This window comes from Thermobia domestica, chromosome 7 (genome assembly GCF_964235325.1).
Source record: "Thermobia domestica chromosome 7, izTheDome1.hap1.1, whole genome shotgun sequence".
NCBI lineage: Eukaryota > Metazoa > Arthropoda > Insecta > Zygentoma > Lepismatidae > Thermobia > Thermobia domestica.
In genome coordinates, this window is record NC_137460.1 from 267251345 (window position 1) to 267276079 (window position 24735).

At 37.5% G+C, this 24735-nt stretch overlaps 1 protein-coding gene and 1 long non-coding RNA gene across 2 annotated transcripts; one reads left to right on the forward strand and one right to left on the reverse strand.

The window, feature by feature from the left end:
* The first annotated feature begins 4110 nt into the window (after positions 1–4110).
* On the forward strand, positions 4111–5109 carry LOC145689712 (death-associated inhibitor of apoptosis 1-like). The gene has a single exon (XM_081763909.1). The coding sequence runs from the start codon at positions 4111–4113 to the stop codon at positions 5107–5109; it is 999 nt and encodes a 332-aa protein (XP_081620035.1).
* An 11792-nt stretch (positions 5110–16901) lies between these two features.
* LOC145689065 (uncharacterized) lies at positions 16902–24167 on the reverse strand. Its single transcript, XR_014132080.1, has 2 exons — positions 24033–24167; positions 16902–18185 (listed from the first exon to the last, which is right to left on the reverse strand). It is a non-coding gene; the product is annotated as an uncharacterized LOC145689065 (long non-coding RNA).
* Between the last annotated feature and the right edge of the window lie 568 nt (positions 24168–24735).

A 24735-nucleotide genomic window follows, 5' to 3' on the forward strand; every position in this document is an offset into this window, starting at 1 on the left:
GTTGAAAGAATACAACACATTCTTAAAAGTAAAAAAAAACATGTATTCTACAGAGCATGCTAAGCGGTAAATTTTAAGGCACATTAGGAAGTACAAGATATATATATATCGCATGACTTATTCGCATAAATGTTCCTAAAAGGATAAGATTTTTAGTATGATATACATGGTACGAGTTCCCTACCAAAATCAACATTTTCCTAGTAACAAGACCTTAATGAGACAATACGGATGTAAAACAGAAGTGAAATAAATATCTACAATAGCAACAGGGTGCATATATATAAAGTACAATCGAGTACAATCGCTCGTACAATATATATGCACCCTGTTGCTGTAGTTGCGATACGGCATCTGCACCACAAGATCCGGTATAGTTATAATAGTTAGTTTAAAAATTCACAGTGGCGACGTTATAGTTATTTAACAGAAACAGTACAAGAATATATTTTCGTTTCAAGGAAGTTTATTTCCGCAGTTGGGCTGCCATAAACACACGAATAGACCATACTAAAATCATTGTTTTCTTGCAAGTACAGCAGACTTGGTCATTAAAAAAAATAACTTCCGTTTTATTTTTCAGGAAACAAAAATGTTCCAACATCATTTCGTGGTTATGTTGGGTATAGTTAGTGTTACTATACCACACTCTATCCAAGACTCCACTGTTCCCCTGTTGGCGAATGCCGGAGTATATTGGAAACAGCTGACGTCACAGGTAGATTATCATAAGCTAGCAATACTAGCATACACTTTACCTATCTATAGCTTACCTCAGCTCCACGATGAGTTTAATACTCTTCAACAAGCATTCACTTCTGGCTATTGTGATCAATCTCGCGACGCACTTGAACACTCATGTCAGATATTGCGGTCTATCATCGATATCCAGAAGGTCACAGAGGTACAATTGCAACAAGAAGCCCTAGATTTATCCGCGTCTCGAACTGAAAAATCCAAACGAGGCTTAGACTTTGTCGGTAATTTTCTGTCATGGTGCTGTAACACCGTTTCCAAAAGTACATTTCAAAACTACGTAGTTAATCAAAGAAAAATGGAAGAGATACTGAATCATTTGATTAACCAAGTACATTTTGATCTTCGAGACGTTCTTCTAACACGAGATTCGACGAAGAACTTGTCAGTTTAAATTAATAACGCTTTACAGGCTGTCCAATCCAAAGTAAAGTCACTCCAGAAAGCAGTTAATCGTGTAATTGAACAAGAATTCAGAAATCATAATACTGCGCTGTCCGTGCAAGTTCTTGTTCTGAGTAAACTCTTGGCTACCATGCAGTATGAACGGCAAAATAAGGATATTCACTCCTCCTGCATTGAGGGTACTATGTCCTTAAATGCAGTGAATCCAAAACAACTTACGCAGGATCTACGAACACTTGAGGCTCGACTACAAAAACAGGGATACTTTCTGGCCATACCTCGTACAGAATTGTTCCGCTATTATAATTTGCGAACAACAACTTGCCATTTCGTGGATAATCGAGTAACACTAATTGTTAAAGTTCCCATCATTAGAGGGGAAAAGCCCTTCAAGTTATTTCGTTTGATTCCTCTTCCGTTTCATTACCAGAATCAAACATGCAAAATAACACATGAGCAGGCTATCATAGTTACAAATTCTGATACGGATACTATCTTAACCAACTATGACGTAACGTCTTGTTTAAACCGTCCTGATGGACTTTGCAAGATTCCTGAAATCATCATTACTTCCTTTCAAGCTCCAAACTGTATCTATCACTTGTGGCGAACGTCTTCTGTTGCAGAAATAAACCAATTCTGTGCGTTCGAATGTCTTCCGCATAAGCATACAATTGTGACACCATTACATCAAGACAACTTTCTCATTACTAATCCGCCACCACAGATGACTCTAAGATGTCCCGAGAAAACTGAAGTTATCAGGCAGAATCCACTAAACCCCGGATCGCTCAAGATCAATCTTAACTGTAAATGTGCATTAGAAATATCACAACAGTTACGTATCCCTGAAAGGTTTCCCTGCTCTCAAGATTCAATATCCAACCCCTCAGTGAAACGACTATTACCCTTGACGTGGTTACCCTTCGAAACTCTTAAACTACCCAAGAACCTGTTTGATGAATTGGAATTTACGGACTTAAACACAACGTTGAATCAGAATTGGACGGTGAAGGTAAACTATTACAGTCCTCCAATAAAACCCGAAAATGAAATCCCAGTAACATTCTCTCACGACCTTCATGTATCAAATATTACAGGAAGGCCGTATCTAACTATTTTGTTTGTTTGGAATTCTGTTATAACTCTTTGTCTGATATACGTAGCCTTCCAGCTACGAACGAATCTATGGCCTTTTATATTCACAATCCCAACACCGGTTAAAGCTCAAGGCATCATCCATGAATGGACCGAACTCATAGTGTATGTCGTGCTAGGACTCACATTGTGGGGCCTAATATTAGTTTGTTGTTACAAGGTAGTATGGGTGAAGTTAATGTCACTTATAGGTAATAACGTTAATACGCCTCACTCAACTTCTGAACAACTTCAGAATTCAAGAAGTCATCCAACTCCCTCAGTTCGTCACACCCCTTTATGACTACCTATGATTTCATTTCTTATGATGGCCCATTTTACTAGCGCACACACCTTCGAACTCTCAACACTTGCTCATTCCGGTATTATTACTGAACATGATCCACATGTCTTACTATATGATTCATCATTGCTTTTAGTCCTGGAATTCCAATATGAATCTTTCATTCCACCATTTACTAACATTTGGAATGAATTACCACAAAATGACCTGGAAATTTTGATGAAAGATCATAGTCAACAAGGTTATCCTTTTGTTTTTGTTACCAAAGTTCATGTCAAACAAAGTTGGATTACTGATGCGCAATTAACAACTTTTCTTAGTCACTTGCGGCAAGCACAACACTCATCAATGATCCCTTGGAAAACTTTGCGAACAGTTCATGATATTCCTACCTGGAATCAGCTATTATCAGCCTGTGACCAACACTATCACTCCAGTAATGCTTACCCCGAGTTTATTATATAACCTCACATTAGAACTCGAAAAGCAGCTACAATCAACAACTTATGAACTAGTTATTCCCGCCTCTGATATTTCAATTGTATACTCGTATAAATTCAGTGAGTGCATAATAGCCCCAACAAAAGTTGTCATGGCTATTAAGTTACCCTTGCGGCAACGTGGATCTACATTACAGCTGCTACATCTCCGACTTATTCCCTTCCAAAGGGAAGAACAAGTCTGTCATGTCAACTTACCGATACAGCAAGTGGTTTTACGATCACCGGGGAAGAAACTTTTAACAGCGGATTGTCATTTATCACAAGAATCCATCTGTCTTGCTCGCGAATTCCAACCACACGAATTCGGCACACTACCATGCCTCACGGCTCTTATTCATTCGAATTCTTCTGCAATTCATGAAAATTGTCCTATGACTTGCCAATACTTACCAGAAATAGGGCTATTTCATAGGTTAAACTTCACTACCGTAACTATCTTGGCACGTCGTGAATTATCAATTCATATACTATGTCCAGAAGCCGATATTCCAAACATGTTTTCACCAGACAACTATGGCAGTTTCTTAATCAATCTTGGGTGGAGATGTTCAGTAAAACTACAAGGCATAACTCAAAAACCAATATATCCTTGTATAACAGATAAACTACAAAAGTCCCGCGTAGTGAAGCTAATTCCGGTACAATGGTTGAAGCATATTACTCATTCGTTAGTACCGTTCTTTTGCCATCCTTGTACTTTGAAATCACATACATCATATCAATCACTCATGCCTAATGATTATTATACTATCTTTATTATTAATATCATCCTGGTATTCATTTCCCTTATTATTGGTGTATCAGCTAGTATTATGACAGTAATTATATTGCGCAGATCTATACTACTTCGACGTCGTCGACGAAGACAACCCTATTGCCACGGAACCTCACCCCCTTCCCATCCGCACTATTTAAGTGTTACGGGATAGTTATATATCAGTATCAATTGCGTATGAAATAAGCTAGCAAGCACGACAAATTTCGTTGTCTCTATCTTTCCAGATCATGGATGTCGACCCAAGCACAAACACGCCCTTTCCATCAACGCACGATCTACGGGAAGAACGAGTTCACTTGTCCACCTTTAGTAACTGGTCGGTACCTTTCATCACGCCAGCTTCCTTGGCTCGTAGTGGCTTCTATTTCTTACGTGCACCTGACCATGTAAAATGTATCTTCTGTAACATCGAGATTGGCTCATTTGAACCAGGGGATACTGCACACAAAGCACACACGCGATGGGCACCATATTGTCCATTCCTCCGCGGGTTCCAGGTCGGGGACGTACCCTTGATCCCTCGATCCACTCCTCATAGAACAGGTCATGACGTGTGTGGAAGCCTATGTCTCGAACTGAGACCACATTCACGTTCTGAGCGGGACCCCCTACCAACTCGTTCATCGTCCGAAAACGATGAAGTACCTGTGAAGGGCCCTGTACATCGTCAGTATGTTACCGAACAGTCACGTTTAGATTCTTTTAAGTCTTGGCCTGTGAGCCTTAAACAAACACTGGAAGCATTAAGTACTGCAGGTTTCTTTTACACTGAGAAAGGCGACGCAGTCATCTGCTATTATTGCGGTCTGGGCCTCCATAAATGGTTCCCAGAGGACGACCCGTGGATTGAGCATACTCGTTATGCTCCCAAGTGTGCCTACGTTTCTCTTACAAAGGGATCTGAATTTATTAATCAAATACTGAAGTCGTCTTCCACCTCCGTACACAACAATGCGGCAAATCAGCCGTCTCACTCACTGACGATTACAGATGAGGACATTCCTGTCACGTGTCATGAAACTATCTCTTCAATTCATGACCCCCCAGACCGTTTGCCTGAATGCAACTTCCACCCACTGTGTAAGATTTGCTTCACTCAAGAAATACAGGTTATATTTCGTCCATGTAATCACGCTACTACATGTACCTCCTGTGCCTTAGCTGTACAAAAGTGTGTTGCTTGTCGTACTCCGATTGAATCTATCATGCGGATCTACATTCCTTAACTTCTAAACTTTCTTTATACTGCTTAGTGCTTGCCTGGCCACATTTTATATTATTTTCTTATTTCTATTGTATATACTGAATATCCAACATTATATGTTGTCGTAGTTTAAAAAAAAAAGTTACATATATTTTATTCAGAAGAGATTTGTCCAAGTTATCTGGCCTCCTTGTATTCCACTCCTAGCTCATGTAAATAAGCTTCTAAAGTGTTACTTCTCTAATTATTATTTTATTGTTAATTTAGAATAAGCTAAGGAGCCAGAAATCAATCTTCTGAGACTTCCTGTATACGTAAATTAAAATGTCAATAGAACTTGTAACTTCCTACGTACTCAGTATATTATTCTTCATGCATTTATTATATTATCTTAGTACATAAGATAAAGTTTACTGTATTGTATTAGTTCTTAGTCTAATTTATATAATATTCATATATTAATATTCATACTAATTCATATGACGTTTTGTATTATTCTTTTGCTCTATATTCAATATACCGATCTATTAGTTAGCATTACTATATTATATTAGTTCGTAAGATAAGTTCACTATATTGTATTAGTTCTTAGTCCATTTCATATATTCGTCATATATTCATACATGTTCATTTGACGTTTTGTGTTATTATTATCTTATCTATACACTAGACCAATATATTAGTATCCATATATATTTATATTCTCTCCTATTTTGTCTGGCTATAATCAAAACACAGTGACCAGATGTTTTTATTTTTCCTTCAATTTTTTTATTATTATTTTTATTTTCCACGAGGTGAGGCAGGCGTATGCGCACTTAGTAATTGCCTTGTAACTAATAAATAAATAAATAAATAAAAATAATAATAATAATGCAAATAATACCGAACACAGGAAATTCATGTTAGAATTATTATTGTTGTATTAATTATGTCACATACTACCTGATAGACATCGGGTCACGATGTGGGGGACACGAAATACACTAATGTGTTGTTTAACTTTTTGAAATTAAAAGCAAAAAGAGGCATCCGCCCACTTCTGTCCCTTTGGAGTTGCGCAGTCACCCTGGAATATATCCAGAGTCCAATATGAAATATGAATTTGGCAACCTAAGTAGTAGAATAACAAATGTAAGGTTTAACATATTTTCACGACGTGGAGTAACTCAAAGTAACAAGAACTAATTACAACTAATCAAGGACGTAGTCTATATTACCGAGGTCAATAGTCATTACTACAAAAGGCAAAAGGTATTAAACTTTCAAACTTCAATAAGCTAATAGAGGGGATGTCTACCTTGCCCCCCCATCAGATACTGTACCAACCGAACTAGTAATTCATAGCACGTTAAAAAAAATAGAGGGCCCACAAGTGCGGCCCCGGCCCTGCACGGATTATTTTTTTTCATGACACTCCTATCGCAATTGTTTCTAAGTTCATGTAAAATTATTCTACACAAAATTATACTTGGTACTTCCACTACAGCTTGTGGGTTGAAGTACGATCTGAGACAAATCATCCGTTGTCTAGTAATACGAACTGAAAAACTCGTTCTCGCTTAGTAGCGGTGGAATCTATAATACGAAGTTTTGAATCATAAACATAGGACGTAACGGAATGATTTCGAAGTGATAATCCCTGAATTTAGATGTTAAGTATGCACTACCCTACCGATACTAGTACACCGGTAGTCTTGGGTTCGACCCCCGACCGGGTCCTCCTCTTATGCCTAAAGTCCAAGTTTAACTTTCAAGCATCAAGCAAGATGATTGTTAATTCTTTCTGTCCACGTAAAGTATTACTATCTTACGAAATCGTTCGCACTGATCACAAACATCCATTACTAGGAATCGGTGAATGTTGTTTTCGAAGGTGCCTCCTTCGAGGCCTGAACAGACTACAATACGGTCGACCGTACACTCTGATAGTCGAAGTATGGCATCTTTATAAACACTGTTTCATTTCACTTCATGAAGGTTCTTAATTATGACGCCAAGGTGCCGTGAAGTCCGTCCTTCTGTATGGGAAGAAGGAAGCCACTGGTGTTCGAACCTTGGTACCATTAGTTATGATTGATAATAATCACCATCTTCCCTTATTACAGAAGGCAAACCTAAACTACATCCACTGCATCTACAAACCGGGCATTCTCTTCTCTTCTGGGTACTCATTAGAATGCAACCATTAGAATACAAACCTCGAGTGGACTTTTTTAGCACTCATACTGAGCCTTGTTAGTTCTCAACTGCATACAGACTTATAAGGGCTTCTTCCGGTCGAATTTATTCGAAATAATTGGTATAAACCACCACACAATGAACATTACAATAAATACAAATAGTTCAACTACTTTGACATAAGGATAGGTGCACAACACCAATCACTTCCCGCCAGTACTACGAGTCCCTTCTTCGACTCCGGCCATAGGCCTAGATGAATTTTAGAAATAGTAATCATTCCGCACTTTATTTCTTTTCTTTGCCACAAAATCATAAGGCACACACAAAAAACACCACAGTATCACGATTCACTGGTGAAATTGAAATTCAATTCACACGTCACTAGAAAACTTTGCCATGCCACGGCTCTGCACGACACAAAAGAATCATGGCCACGATAAAAAAAAATAGTAATACTCACCTCAACGCTTCTTCATGTCTCCCCGCGCAGTAATGTAATAGTAATAATTTCATAAAGGACTCAAAGAGACAATCTGGATAAATCAACCGTCTCCAGCTAGTCGAACTCCGCTGAGAATTGAACCCAGCTCCTGCTGGGGAATCTGAAAAATATAACCACAGAGAATCAACGTCTAATATTGATAAAGTTCCAATACACAACATAATCTATGCTAAATAAGTGCTTCAGATGTATGCTAAATATCAACACATCATGCAATCATTATGTCTTAATTTTCTAATCTGGTTAAGTCAGAAGACACTCAGTTATTTTTCACTAGTTCCTAACTAAATTGGTAATAAAGTACCTCTTCATTTGCTCTAACAAAATTGGCAATTTACAGTCATGAAACTTATAGGAACAAGAGTATGCAGAGCAAATCAAGAATCCAATAACAAACTGTAGTAGAATTCTACAACTCCTTTAAAAAAAAAAAAAAGGGGGCAATCTATAATGCTAATTGCACCTAATCGGAAATAATTCGGCCAATTATATGTACCAGAGATTATGCCTTTTGGCAGCAATTTGTAATAATCATACTAGAAGAAGTGATTACCGGACTATTTAAATTGAAAATAATAATAATAATAATAATAATAATAATAATAATAATAATAATAATAATAATAATAATAATAATAATAATAATAATAATAATAATAATAGCGCCTCGGTACCAAAGTATTCGGAACCTCAGATTCATACTATTTTCAATGCTAATCATAGCACTTTAGAAATTGAATTAAATTAACCACCCCTAACAGATTTCGTAACGAGACAGATATAAAAACAGAGAAGAAAACAAAAACTGGTTGCGATGGTAAGTATTCACCGACACTATTGTACTAGACGTTATATGCAATTGCCTAGGAGTAAGTGTCTTTGCAGATTACCTACTTCACAGCAAGGACAGCGAGGTGAACCTTACCGGAATAGGTTCTATAGATCTCAGATAAGGAAGCTCACCTAACTAATTACCGGAATTATGTAATAAGTATAACCTATTTATTTTCTTTTTTTCTCTATATAAATTAAGAAGAGAAAGATACATGGATTATTAAAAATTAAATATTATTTTGTGGTAGAGATCAGGATTGCTAGATTGATAAATGATAGAATGCATTGTTTTGCCTCTCCGGGCAACTTTTGCTCTACAACTATTAAGAAAAGTAATTTTTTGTATTTGACGTATAGTATGCTCATAAGATTATCTTAAATTACTGCTAGTTCATTTCTGTAATAGTAAATGTTCCTTCATAAGTACGATTGGTTTCATGCAGAAGTATATGTTCAGTATTGTCTTTCATTAATTAAAAAAAAAGGGCTTGTTTTCAATGATTAAGAATGATTAGAAACTTCAATAACCTAAAAGTAAGTCTAAGGTCTAAGCAATAATTAAAAAAAAAAAAAAAGGAGTAGTACTTAACTGATATTGATGTCACTGTAGCCCCACGTTAACATCCAAATAAGGACGATTACTTGCGAACCTTAGTTTTAACAAGCAGAGGGAACCGCCCAAGGAAGTTCCTAGACATTACCCCGTACCCCTCTGTGAAACCCAAACTAATCTTTCCACCACAGGAAATGGTAATGAGTAAACGTGTTGTTACACACATAGACCAGATAAGCTCGCTGCTAGCTGCGTAAATCATTATTTTGCCATCCTTACGGAAGTAATACTTCTCAACTCGAGTTTGGGATTGTCTCTCAAACTGGGCCTCGCGATCTCAGTTAAATTAGCCGTGGAAAGTAATACTGGCCCACCTAAGTGAAGTAGGCTACATGAACAACTAATGCAATCATTATTCCATCTTCGTCACTTAATAAATGGTTTGCACATTTCGTCCCTCTCCCTCTTTGCGTTGTGCGACTCGATTTAAAGAATAAATAAACAAATACTTACTCTATCCGTTTCTTTATGGGAACAGCCAGCCTACATGGAAACTAGGCCGACTACCTAATTGAAACCATTTCCTTGACTGCCATGAACATCAAGTGAAGACAAAACGGTTTCCTCCAACATACCCATTTCATTGATCGTTAAATACTGAGAATTCCCATAGCTAGATGACTGAGAACTTACCGTTCTTCCTCTTCTTCTCTTCCTAAGATGAAGTTCGAAAGGAAAACACACAATAATCAGATCCTCACTAAACGGTGAGTGGTCAGCGCATCTTTTACCGGTAGGAATATAGAAAGTGCTGCACTCCTTTCCTTCACATTTCTTAAAAGAGAACTAAAGTAACTTAAAATTTCATAAATTCGGTGCGGACAGCACACTTCTTTAAAATTGAACCAACCGAAAGCGGAAATTTTGCATAGTATGCCTTACTGTTCAAGATAGGTAAAATTGACATCCGTAAGACGATGTGTGGTCAGAACACCTTCTATCTGTCATTCCCGTCTCTTGCTAACATCGTTATGATTCAACATAAATGACTTCATTAAGAACCTCGCATTAATGTGTGGTATGCACACCTCTCTCTCGTACAATATTTAAGTCTCGGAAGTAGTCCTCGATTATATTCCCATTGACTAAACATACTACACCTTTGATTACACATAATACTTCAATACTCGAAAAGCACAGGCCTGCGGTGATACTATTCACACCGATGATGGTTAACTAAACCAAAACTTTTACACTGGGTTTACTTCTACCCTAATAACCCTATAAGTTTTCACACAAAGAAAACCAAGAATCATCCGAATATAATATTGGTGGTAATAACCACAGTCATTAAAAAAAAATGTGACCATCCCACGGGTCTTTTCATCTCTTCTCTACTGTACTCATTGTTGATGTCATATTAAAGACCAATGACAGTACGCATGTTACAAGTTGCCTCGTTCCAGGAGACCATTTCATTTGCTGTCCTGATTACTTCCGTGTGACCCAAAAGGTACCAGGACCCGAGATGACCCGTTGAGCCTAGAGTCAAAGTCTAAGAAGCCGAGTGAGTTTCTACAACTGTTCCAGTACAGCAGAGTAGAAAGGTTTATCACCGTCCAGCCTAGTCACATACCTGATTGGTGCACGCCAAATGCCTAACCATGGATGCAGATCCTTATTCATAAGAGACTATGACCATTCAACATGACGCTCCCACACTCAAACGTTAAACGGCATGAAATGTTAAGAAGTTTACCAGATGTTAGCTGAATCAGCGGCGATGAACTTTCATAAAGTTTACACAACTAATGACCTGTGACCCTAAACACTGTGTATCTTTGGTTACTAACTAAGGAACTCATAATAAAGGCAACAAGTAGTCAACTCATCCCCGTGAAAAGTGAATAACATAATAAGACCCATAGTAACCAGTCTCTGGAAATGAACGTTTTCATTATCTTCAATCACTTAGACTTCATCCCTTTAAAAGAACTAGACAAGAACTATTTCTCTTCATCAGTGTTCTGCCATACGTAAAGGAACTGATATTTAGGAACTTTCAATAAAAACGTCCAATGCCCAAGTTGTTTAACAAAATATCACAGTTGTCTTTGCTTCTATGAACTGTCAAACCCAGGAGAGAAACCCATCAGTGGAATCCGAAATGGTTGGAATGCAACTTAGAACTACCTTTCCGCATCTTGTATAGCCTCGACGCTGAAGCAGGACAATGAACTAAACCAAATATACATCAATATATTGTCCGCGCTAAGTCTAAGTCCAGTGACTTTCAGTATATTAATCATGTAACTAAGTGAATTGTATATGTGTCATTACGTTTATATTGACTCGTTATCTACTGGTATTATCTTATTTCTTTATAACCGTAAAACCATGTTACACTATGAGGCTAACGTTTTAGAAATATTATCATGTATTTGTCTTTTTGTTTACATCACTGAGGGCCTTATGCTATGATTCGTCGGGATTGAACCCGAAACTTCCTATATATGCACCACTAACCACTATATTACTATGCATAGAAATCAGGGGTGATAACCGATGATTGTAGGTATCCGTTTTTTTTAAGCTAGTATTCTAAGAGATAAAAGAAATACATTTTAAATTATGATGTATATTGTAATTTTTAATATTACAATGTTAAAAAAAATAAGTATCTTAAAAAGGACTATTTTGTCCACTTGTTGTGTAGCAGTCAGACAATGAAGCGGAAACTTTACATCCTGTTTGTAACCACAATAACTTGTGTGCTAAGAACTGTTTCCGCACAACAAAGATATGTATTCCTTTAATAAAGCAACTTTCCTGCTAGCTTGCTTGAGCCACAAAAACATAAATCTAATCTTGTTTTAGATTCTTTTTTTTTTTTTTGATATACGAGCGAATCACCTTGGAACCGAACCCTGGACTTACAGGCGAACCCCTTCCCACAGTGCTGACTGATGAAAAACATAGTATATCAGTAATAATAGACACTAATCATAGGCTGTGGCCGCCTAGTTATCAACAGTCTCGGGCACGGGTTCGAAGCTGATTCACTCGTATGCACCATTTAAATATTACTCAGCCTTCATACAAATAACAATACAGTTAGAACCTAAGCATGCAGGTTGCTAAATAAATCCTAATCATCCTCATCTTATTGGGTTCATTATTATTGCGTGTAAACCTAAACTTAAAAAATATATATATATACATCCATGTTGAGACTAGGACTTCAATTCTTAGAGGAGGAATCCATTAATTCGTTAATCGATTCCATCTCACTACACCTATAAAGTGTTTATACAGAAATTATTTCCACATGAAAATAACTAATAGATCAATGTAATTTTTAACCATTTCTCTCAAACATCGAACTCTTGTACAGCAACTTGAACTCAGTGTCGTTCAGGGTACTAACGAGGTTCGAAGTCGAACAATAAGATAAGTAAGGTTATATGATTATCTATGCGACTAGTGATTCAAAGCATGGAAATTTCCTGTGCGGCCACTGATCGCATGACTCACATAGCCTTGCTTGCGAAGGGCGTATCACAATATGGTACTTAATCCTATTCAACCTATGTAATACTTCAAAGTTAACTGTAAAGCGGATCACTCGCCTAATAGTATCATTCCTACCAACCCATGATTCATATATGACTCAGTTCCACAAGGTAGTATTGTGAAGTAAGATTATACCGCCCTTCACCAGTATGATGTATTGTAATTGACTTAAAATGCTTAACTAACTGTAAGCAGGTAATCCATAATCAAGCAGTGGCATTTCGATCCTTTAGGTTTGGTTCTTATGTATTACAACCTAATATTAGCATGTAAGATTTTGTAAGTACAAAACCAAAAGAGGGTACATAAATGCAAGGTCTATTATAACGATACTGATCATTAGGTATCCTTGATGTGGAATTTGATCATACCTTCAATTGAGTACTTACGTTTTATTTTTAAAAAAAATGGACATAAGGGTATTGAAATGTCAACTGCTTGGCGGGTTCTAATGGGTGATGAAAGGTCAACTAAAGTTAATTATAAGATAGAATCATGAGCAAGGAAATACATCTCGATGTAGTTAGTTTCAAGCTATACTCTCATGTTCAATTCCTATCACAAGGGTCATAGTATCACTTATTATCTCAGCCTAAATTATTGTATCACAAAGGTAATTAACCTTTTCTAACTGTCATTCTAAAGCCTTTGATTGTAACTAACGATGATGCACTTGGTTATGTTTCCAAGGTTTTATATAGGCTGGTTCAAATAATAATGGCCACAATTTGTGTCAAAGAAAATTATGATGCAATAATGACAGAGTTTCAATACATGACCTACAGGTAATAAGTTTGTGTGTCTCGTTTCAAAGTACATATTGTGTTTGATCTTTCATCGCCACGACTGCTCCGAGGTAGGAAACAAACGTGTACAAACCTCATAAGACAAACTGAAGTTGATATATTCTAGTCTGGTGTCAAATATGATTGCTTACCAAGTATTGATGTACTACATCAAAGAATTATGTAATTTCCTGAAGTAACACCAATTGTTCATTATTAACAACAATCATTCTCTTTGTAAAAGGTTTGGCACGTCGCTAATTAGAAATCCCGTCCATTTTCACTCATTCATTACTTTTCACTAAGTTGTTTTAGGAATTTTTATTTTGTTTGAAGCCAACTAATTTAACCCTTTGATGCCGGATGGGCATGTTTAAAAAAAAACAACACAAAAATCTTTTAAACATACAACGTTAGACTTTTTTTTCTTCTTTTTTTTTGGAAGGCTGGGACAGATGTTACCATCTAAAGTCGCCGATAGCCCTGATGGCCGGGTTTCGATTCTGTGGTTTGGAGTGGGAACTACCCCATCAGGATGCCGCGGTCGGCAAGAGGGATTGCCGCCGTCGACGGTGGCAGGCCGCCGGTAGGCAGCCGGCACCCGTCCGCGGCGGCACGACGATCTACTTGTTCAAAATTGCCGACCTTTTGCCGAGGCGGCAAGCGGTCGAAAATCGTAAAAAATAATGCCCTTTGCCGACTCTTTGCCAACTGTTGCCGACCGCCAGAGTCGGCAAAACAGTCGGAAAGACCTCTTTCCGACCCTCTGCCGACTCCTTATGCCGGCCTCTTTTCGACGGCGGCGCCGGCGCATTTACTGCACCTTTACGGCTGTTTGCCGACTGCTCGGCAAGGCAACTTTCCGACGGCGGCGCCGGCGCATTTACTGCACCTTTACGGCTGTTTGCCGACTGCTCGGCAAGGCAACTTTCCGACGGCGGCGCCGGCGCATTTAATGCTCATTTCCGGCTGTTTGCCGACTGCTCGGCAAGGCAACTTTCCGACGGCGGCGCCGGCGCATTTAATGCTCATTTCCGGCTGTTTGCCGACTGCTCGGCAAGTCAACTGTTCGACGGCGGCGCCGGCGCATTTTATGCGCCTTTCCGGCTGTTTGCCGACTGCTGGAAAGGACCTCTTTTCGACGTCGGCTTCCCGATTCTCCCACTGGCGGCATCCGACTTCTTGCCGCCGTCGAAAAGTGGCCCTTTGCCGACTGGAAATCAACGCTTCAGGAAGGCAAAATTTTCATCAGCTTTTACATTAGTCTTGCCTAAGTCTTCCTCCATGCTATGATTTCTCGACAAGGAGCACCCTTGGAAGTTCTTGAAGTATAATACTTGCATTTTTTTGTGTGTCCCAGTATAAAATTTGTTCTTTTTGCTTTTTTGCAGCACTTTCAGCCAAAAAAACAAGAAATTGAATGGGACATGGAAGTATTATATACTTTCAGAACTAGCAATTGTGCCCTTCATGAGAAATCATAGCACGGAGGCAAACTTAGGCAAAGCTACTCTAAAAAGTGGTGAAAATTTTGCCTTCCTGAAGGGTTGATATCCAGTCGGCAAAGGGCTACTTTTCGACTGCGGCAAGAGGTCGGATGCCGCCTGTGGGAGAATTGAGAAGCTGACATCGAAAAGAGGTCCTTTCGAGCAGTCGGCAAACAACCGGAAAGGCGCATAAAATGCGCCAGCGCCTCCGGTGGAAAGTTGCCTTTCCGACCAGTCGATAGACAGCAGAAAAGATGCGTAGCACTGCAATGAAAATCATGGCGGATTCCCACCAGTAATAAAAATGAAATGAAATCTTTAATTTTACGTCCCACAGTTATGCCGGTTAGGCTAAAGGAGACGGTGATGATGAATAATGAATGAAATGGTGGAATGAAGAAAGTGGGGAAAAAACGGGAGAACCCCGAGAAAACCCACGCATACGGTGTTTGTCCACCACAAAGTTCACTAGGCGGGAGCAGGGCGGCACCAGAGGTGAACGCTCTACCACTGAGCCACCGCGGCCCTCCCCCACCAGTATATTGCACTCGGTACATACGCAGTACATTTCTACAATTCTCAGTACGATTTAAGTGCTATATAGAGGAAAAGTATCTGGGAATGACTTACAAATGCTTAAAAGCGAACTAAAAATAACAACTGAGCAGCTAATAATGAACGTTAAGAATAATTCAATTAACATGTCTGTGCGCCTAATGTGAAAAACTTATAACAGTCAGTACATTTTCCCCCTGAAAGCACATCTTTCACTATCACGACCACTAGGAACAACACTGTTCTATGCAATCAAAATTTGCTAGTTGCAAACGCTTTCTTCGAGGAGAAAAAAAAAAAAAAAAGCCGCAGCAATCCGTCGGAAATACGGTCTTTTTAGGTTGTCGTTTTCCCATCAACTATTGGAAAAGAATTTTAAACGTCAATGATTTTCTAATTTTTTTTAAAGTACAGGGGTCACACTCCCAATGGAAAATGAGATTTAAATAAAAATTAATGAAGTAAAAATTATAAATAAAAATACTGTAATAAAAGGTATGTGGTGGCGGAGAGATTCAAACCGAGCCTACACGCAAAAAAAAAAGTTAAAGTAAACAAGAAAAAGATGGACAGTAACGATGTTAGTTTGTCAATATATGGAAAACAGAGACGTGTATCCAAGCAGCCAAGCCAAAAGGTCTCTACATTTGTTGTAACTTTGGTATTTAAAAAAAAAAAAAAAAAAAGTGGCTGGAGCGATCACTTGTCTGCTTACACCCATGACTATATTCGTAGAAACCAAACACTGAAATGCACTAAACACAAGTTCTAACGACTAAGCTGTCAGTTCTAACTCTATGCCTTAAATATTTATTTAAATACACTTTAAAAGTGGAAATAATATTAAGATAAAATAACAATTAAGTAGGTAACTAATTGTTCATTTAATTCGTTCCTATATGATTTATACATTAATTGTATACAATGAAACAGAAAAATGTGAGAAAATAATTTATATCGTAAATGAAACAGCCACATGTACAGTATACTCATAGTGCATACCCATTATATAGAGAAAAAAGGTTAATGAAGTCATTTACATAAAAAATGAAGTGTTTTAACATAATACTTTGCAAAGATCCTTTGTTTTAAAGGAATTCTTTAAGAGAATAAATGAAGGGAAGATCACAATTTTTTCTGGTCTATATTAGCACTAAAAACACACCAAATTGTATTAACAAAATACAATGCACATCGTATTAACTTATATACATTAGCCTATGTAATGAACCTTATCATCATTTAGAAGTTATATGTAATATACCTTCGGATGTACTACTACTTTTTTTTTTAACAGAAATTTGTAGCATTCCATAACATTGAGTTTTAACACAGATAGCCTTTATACAGTATGTAAAATCAGAAAAGCAAATATATATGAAGTGATTACAATGTTCAAAAAAGCACTATATTATTCTAAAGAATTCCTGCTATCCATATTTTGTCTTGAATAACTCAGCCATTTTTCTTTTTTAGCCCATTGATATATACGAGGAAATCTTCCTCTGTTTCTTTGACATTTTAAGGGTTTTACTTTTTATTATTTTTCTTCAGGTCTATTTAAATGTCTCTTACTTTGTGGAAATAAAATTCTGTGTTGTATGTTTTTAATATTCATAAATGACATCTAATTTAAATAATAATATACTTATATATACTAAAAGATCATTTTGACAAAGCAAGGGACATTTAAATAGATATTCAGAAGAAATCAGTAAAATCAGAACATCAAAAATTTTATTCATTTCAAAGAAAAGGAAGAATACTTCCCCTACAAATCAATGGGATAGAAAAGAAAGGAGGCGATGGTACCGTTAAGGAGCTTGTACTCTGAGAAATATAATTACACTTTCTCTCTTAACTGATTTCACGCAAAAAAAAAAAAAAAAAAAAAGTTAAGAACAATATCAAACAACAGTTGTCTTTATAATTGAAGAAAACTTCAAACCTATGAAATAGTAATGTAGAATTTAAATAGCTCAGAATCAGGATTGTGAGAATATAGAGAGATACAGAAAATTTTACAACACTGCATAGAAAAGATGAAGTAATAATAAAAAAAGAATTTAACGACAAAAACTGGGATAGGGAGACTAAGGTAATATTGGCAAAACAAAAATCAATTTCAAAACCGTAATTCTCAATATTCGCTTGAAAGGTAAGTGATGACCATAATTCCCGTGTGATTTGAAATAAACCGCATTAAAATGGGAAATTTTTTACAAATGTTATGATTGAATGAAATTCACCCGTTCTAAAAGAAAAAAAAAAAAAAAAAAACTGTAGTCCCACATGTATCCTACCACTCTTCACAAATATCTTAAGGATGTTAGTACATATGATTTTTGTCAATACTCTCCGTTAGTGGCGTAGGGAAGGGGGGCCCAGAGAGGCCGGGCCCCCCAAAGAGGTCCGACAATGTAGTTTGATGTTTGTAATTTTTTATATATTTTTATGTTTATATATTTTTTGTTTGGAATTGTTCCATATGTACCTATAACAGCACTTGCCCCACCAAACACACATCCTGGCTACGCTACTGCTCTCTGTGGGTCTTCTTCCATTGCAACACTTCTGTATTTCTTGAGCAACATTTCCCCTTGCTTCCAGAAATAAATGAACTATCTAAAATAGAACAAATATAATGCTTTGTAAAATATACTCTTCAATGTGTACGGCGTTGGCACATCACGTAAATTTATTACAATCGAAAATATACTTCATCACACCAAAACCAAACCAAACTACACAGTGTAATAGACCTTGTTGCAATGAACCGGCTTCAACGCTATATGTTAGATGCTATATGTTACAAGAAAACCTGTAAGAGTAATGAAAACTATAGTCACTGATGAAGAATTCAATTACGTCGAAACAGTTAACTTTTACTTAACCTTTTGTCACTCGCGCTGTTGGAAAAAAACAAACAGGTGAGTAAAAACTAATGATTTTTACGAATGGGGTCGCATTAGCGGAGTCACCCTCACTGCTATTCCTCAAGTGGCTCCTTCCCCTCTTTCACCCTAAAGCTTGCTGACGTGCTGCAATTGTAGTAGCTTCCAGTACAGGTTGAGGAAATAGTTTTGTCTGCGTTTGCTTTTTTCAAACGCGCGAGTAGTTCCGTGATAACACTAGCAAACATATATTTTTATGGAGTTTGAAATTTTCCAACGCGCGATCGTTAATGTGATAATTATTGTTTATGAGTGAAGTTTTGTTTTTCTAAGCAACGTCTCGCTTCTTGAATAGAAGTGAGATAGAGAAGTGGCTTGACAATATTAATGATGAGTCTAATGTTAACTATCGAAAATTAGTGACTGCTGAAAGTGATGCGAATTGAAGTAATGAAAAAGTGAATGAAGATGATATTGATCACGATAGTGAAGCAGATAAGAACAGTGTAGATGCAGATTCAGATGCAAACGATATGGATGTGAATTACAGTTACAGTGAAAATATTGTTTCATTGGGAAAGACAGGAAAACAAAATGTAAATAGTAACTGGCAGCATCAGCAAAGACAAAGTGTAAAAACATTGTGAAAAAAATGCTAGAACCGCTAAGGGTATCACTGAGTAAACAATTTTTTTTTTTTTTCGAAATTTATCGATATAGCCGTGATTGATGAAATTGTAAAATGTACTAACAATTATTTGGATAAATTACGAACAAGTTTCGGCGAAGAACGCACTGCAACTGTACAGCAACTTCAAGAGCAAAATTAATGACTTTATTTCGACGTCTTTATTTGATTGCCAAAAGAAAGGAGCACGTGATGATGTACGATCACTGTGGACATGTGACGGAACAGGAATTCCAATCGTAAGAGCAGCAATGAGTTACACGAGCTTTTTACTGCTACTCAGGGCATTAGATTCGATGATTTCGAAAGCCGATCTCAGAGAAGAGATATTGACAAGCTATAGATATACCACATTGACTTGACACCTAGTTTTCTGTTCCAAGCGTTGCTATCGGCTTAAGGAATTCACTCCCTTTCGCCAAGGATCTCTCGTTTAGCAACAGCTGAATCCTTATTGGCTCAACGCGTGGATGTGTCGATGGTTTGAACTTTAGTTCGCATTTTTGCCACGGATCAAGACATTTTGACAGCACTATAGCAACAATTCCAAATATCCTAAGTATTTACTCAACAATTGCATGCATTACTTCAAATAAGTTTACTAAATATATTGTTTGTATCTCAAAATGTCAATGTTGGAAAAAATCAAACGCGCGAGTAGTTATGTTACTAAATTTGGCGCGAGTGACAAAAGGTTAATCCTTATTACAACAGTACGGTTGCCATCCCAAACGAGAATCAGAAAAGAAAAGAAATCCTGCCGTATATCCAATGGTAGGAATTTGAGTTTCTTGAGAAATCTTTGAAACATTACCTTGAAGCTGCAAGTTAAACAATAAATCCCTAAGTCCCTCACCAGACAAAAAGATGTATTAAAATAGAATATTATATTTAGTGAAGATAGCATTATATTACTTTGAAATAGAACTTCGATACGCGTCAGGGTTTTGCGACACTATTGTATTGGCAATTGAGAATTTTGTATTCGGCTGAATACAAAATATTACATCTTAAAATAAAACCTAGTTAATGGAACAAATAAAATGCACATATACTTAAATAAACTACAGGTAAAATCGATCAGGTGGGCAAAAATGATAAAAGTTTCAAAACAAATACATTTTATGTTCTCCTAGGAGTCAATTTGAGTAACATATCTAAAACACAAACCATCTGTAATAAGAATTCAATCGAATGAACATAACTTTGAGAAACGCTATAAAAAAAAAAAATCACAAAACTATAACTTTACATTTGTTCGTTTGTCTGCCGAGCTCCTTTATGGCTGAGCGGTTAGTGTACGCGTCTTAGGCGTGGGTGACCCGGGTTTGCTTCCCGGAGAGAGCTCACGTGGTTCGGATTCCACTTTAATCAGTAGGTCCCGTCTTATATAGCCTCGCTGCTGAAAGGGACGTTAAACACAAAATCAACTCAACTTTCGGCCTTTTAAGTTAAAATTTTTAGAGTACAAGCACGAGACACTCTAAATTCCCTGTTTAGATTTTGGCGGCGTACCAACGTAATATATCAAAATGGCGGCCATTTTGTCAAATGAACGAGTATCTACGCTACGAAGCGCAATTTTCAGTCTTTTAAGTTGAAATTTTGACGGTAGAAGCACAAGATATGCTAAATTTGCTGTGTAGATTTTCTCGGCGGTCCAATGTAAAAAAAAAAAAATCAAAATGGCGGCCATTTTTTCAAAACGGCAGTGAGTAGAAAATTGTTGCAAGTTGTGACAATGACAATATTGAAATATAAATCACATTTTAACACTTCTACCCCAAAGACATTGAAATATTTCGAAAAAAAACGATTAAACCTGAAAAAACCCAATTAAACTCGAAAAATCCGGAAAAAATGGGCCCAGGTGAGTTTGGCTTTTTCAAAAAAGCCAGGGTTTTTTCGAACCCTCGTTCATGATGAGCTTTTCTCCTCAAAAAAAAGTTTTAATAGTAGTCGCTAATGGTTTTCTACAGATGTTAATGTTAAATTGTTAAATTTTTTCAAACTTCCGATGTCCAAATTTTTGTACCTACACATCGTGAAACAGTGTCAGGAGAAAGGGTTAACACTCGGAAAATGAAAATGAAATATTTGAGTTTTACGTCCCACGGTTATGCCGGTTAGGCTAAAGGAGACGGTGATGATGAGAGATGAATGAAAATGGTGGAATGAAGAAAGTGGGAGGAAACGGGAGAATCCCGAGAAAACCCACGCACACGGTGTTTGTCCACCACAAAGTTCACTTGACAGGAGCAGGGTTTGAACCAGGAATCCCATGCACCAGAGATGAACGCTCTACCACTGAGCCACCGCGGCCAGCAAAAAATCAAAATAAGACAGTCTGGTGCAGGTGTAGTTTTGGTGCACTACATTTTGGAAGATTTACAGGTAAAATTCAATACTTTTCATGGAAAGACATGTTTATAAGGAACGAATTTCTACAGGTAACTTAATTACATACAATGTAATACAACTGTATCTTACGTTTACTAATGTTAAACCATTACAAGTGCTTTACGACGAATAAAACAAATGAGTGCATATGAAAAATGGCTCTATTAGATGTTATTTTCCACGGGCGGCTTATTTCTGCACCGTGTACACCGGTATCATATTTCTGCACAGTGTGCAGAACCTGTATTTTGTTTACAAGTGGAGAGTTACTAGTATGAAACAACAACAAGTGTTGTTGAAACTTGTATTATTCTCAAAACGCACTTCCTTCCACTACCCTCACTTCTCCGCATACACACTATCGCAGACGTGCCTGCTCCCTTCGGACGTATTCCCGCGCGGGCTCACCAGCTTCGCCCTATCTGACTCGGTTCGATAGCATTCGTGCTATTTAGTGGCCACCCAGCACAGATTGTTTTGTGCTTTTTTGCGCTGTTTTTATGTTAGACATCTGGAAGCCTTATTTATACGCAAATCGTAAAAGAATTATAATTTTTCAACAATTACTTCTAGAGGTCCCCTTGAATTTTATTTATGCCAAGTAAAATATATTCCGCCCATTTGAAACCGACTAGGGGACAATAAAAAAGAAACTGGTGAAAGAATTATAATTTTTCAATTTTTTTTAGTATTGCGCCACAAGTAAACCTGTACACAAGAGCGTTTAACCACTACCTCATTTCTCCTTTTTTTTTTGAAGTTTTCGCTCACATGTGAAACAAGTCCTGCAGTATATAATCTAGTGGATCTTATTAGGTTACTAAAGATACACTAAATACTAGAGAATACTAAAGGAACACAAACCTTGTCATGGCACAAGCATTATGAGAAATTATCCACGTTTCTCTAAGATAATTATCTTGCTTTTTTGTATTTCGGCTTAAAACTTATGTACAAATCCTATCTAATCTAACCTAACCTAAATTTAGGGATTTACTGTTGTATCGCATAACCAATTTGAAAATCGAAAAAAAAAAAAAGTACCGAAACGTACTCCGATCGGTTATATTTGGTTGGATTAGATTAAGTTACGTTCGATTACTTTACATTAGCTTAGGGGCATAAAAACTACAGTGCAAAAACACGAACGAACCTGTGCTAGTCAGGGGCAGATCCAGGACGGATTTCTGGGGGGGGGGAGGTAGGTTGTAATACTACTACTTTGAGCTACTTTTAAGTACTCGAAACTCTGGAATGGGTTTTATTTATATATAAAGTAAGAAGGATTTCTCTTTGGGAGGGGGCAATCGCCCCGATCGCTTCCCCTGGATTCGCCCCTGGTGCTAGTTGGCCACTAAAGAGCACGAATTCTATATAATATCAGAGCAGGGCAATGCTGATGGGAACAAGTGCGTCAGCGACGGTGGGTATACGCGTAAGCGAGGGTAGTGAAAACATATGGGCTTTGGTAATCATACATTTTTCAATATCACTTTTTATGGTTTCATACTAGTAACGCTTCAGTTGTAAACATAAAATACAGCTTTCGTACACTGTGCAGAAATACATTGGCGTTGAGTTAGAAGACACTTATCTTAAAAACTAAGACATGTAAACTTTTGCAATTTCAAGAAGAAAATAATGTACTACAGTTTCTTAACTGTCCCTCGTTTTGTAAATAAAAAATAAGTGAAACCTTTAAGTTTTTTGTCCAACGGTTATGCCGGTTAGGCTAAAGAAGACGGTGATGATGAGTAATGAATGAAATGGTGGAATGGAGAAAGTGTAAATAAACGGGAGAACCCCGAGGAAACCCACGCAAAAAGTGTTTGTCCATCACAAAGTTCACATGGCGATGGCTGGGATCGAACCCGGGACCCCAAGTACCAGAGGTGAACGTTCTACCACTGAGCCAGCGCGGACCCTACAATTGTAAGCGAGTTCTTGATATACCGGTAACTCTTTACTTTGGGCAAGGCAATGATATCCTGTCAGTACATAGTATTGCCGAACGAGCGTTAGCGAGTGAAGGCGGATTAGAGCCCGGCAGGGCACGTTGTTTTCTGTCTTTCCTTCTTGGGAACTGTAACTATAATTGCGGGAACCAGTTCAGATGACTTGGTTATTGTCACTGCCTTGCCTACAGTAATGACTTGCCGATATACCTTAGGGGGTTCGTGAAGTTAAGAAGCAAGGCAACAAATAGAATCGAAGTTAATACACAGGTTGGGCTAGGTAGTACCATTTAAATTACTTTCTTTGATACCCGCCCCCAAAAAATTTTATATGCCAGAGACGTCAGTGCGCGGGAACATACTATAACCGAATCTTTTTCATGCGCAGCAACAATTAACATATGTAACACAACATATAAAATTCATGACAATTTGAAATGTATATGCATAATATTAAATTAACTCACCACATGTATATGCATAATAAGTGCAATAATATATGCAAATGTATATGAATAATATTAAATTAACTCACCATTCTCTCACTTCATGTTTTCGTGGTATTTGCTTAACCAGCAACTGCGTACAGTTCCAACGAATGAATATTTTAATGATAAACATAATTTTCTTCATTTGTAAACTTATCTCAACGAATTTTTTTTGAAGGGCTTTACCCACACTGCATCACAATGTGACAAATGAAGAACGCGAACCGAACATACAAGCAGCGCAACCAGACTACGATTTCTGCAATCAGGCTCTTCAGCGGCAAAGGCGGCTCGGCGCCTGTCCGAGCATCTTTTCAAGGTCGGTCCATCCGCTGTTTGCCGACCTTCTTTCGGCTCCTTTACTTGTCGGCACGCCGCCAACGTTTCGGCGTCTTTCCGACAATATTTGCCGCTGTTTGCCGTCTCCTTGCAAAATGTTTGTCAAGGATCCTCTCGTACTTGTATTTTATTTTAAGTATTTACTTCTCATATACCCTTTACGTGCAATCCCTTTACTACATTTCTTTTCATGCATTTACATTTTTCGTGGTCGGCACGCCGTCAACGTTTCGACGTCTTTACAACCATCCTTTGACGCTGTCGTTTCGTCCGCTGTATGCCGACTTTCTGCCGACTCCGTTTTCACAAGACATATTTTTTGGAATTAGTGCCCACCCACAAGAAAAACCTTCGGACAGTTTCAATTTTTACTTCATCATTAAAGAAGATACAGGCTCTATTCATTTTCCA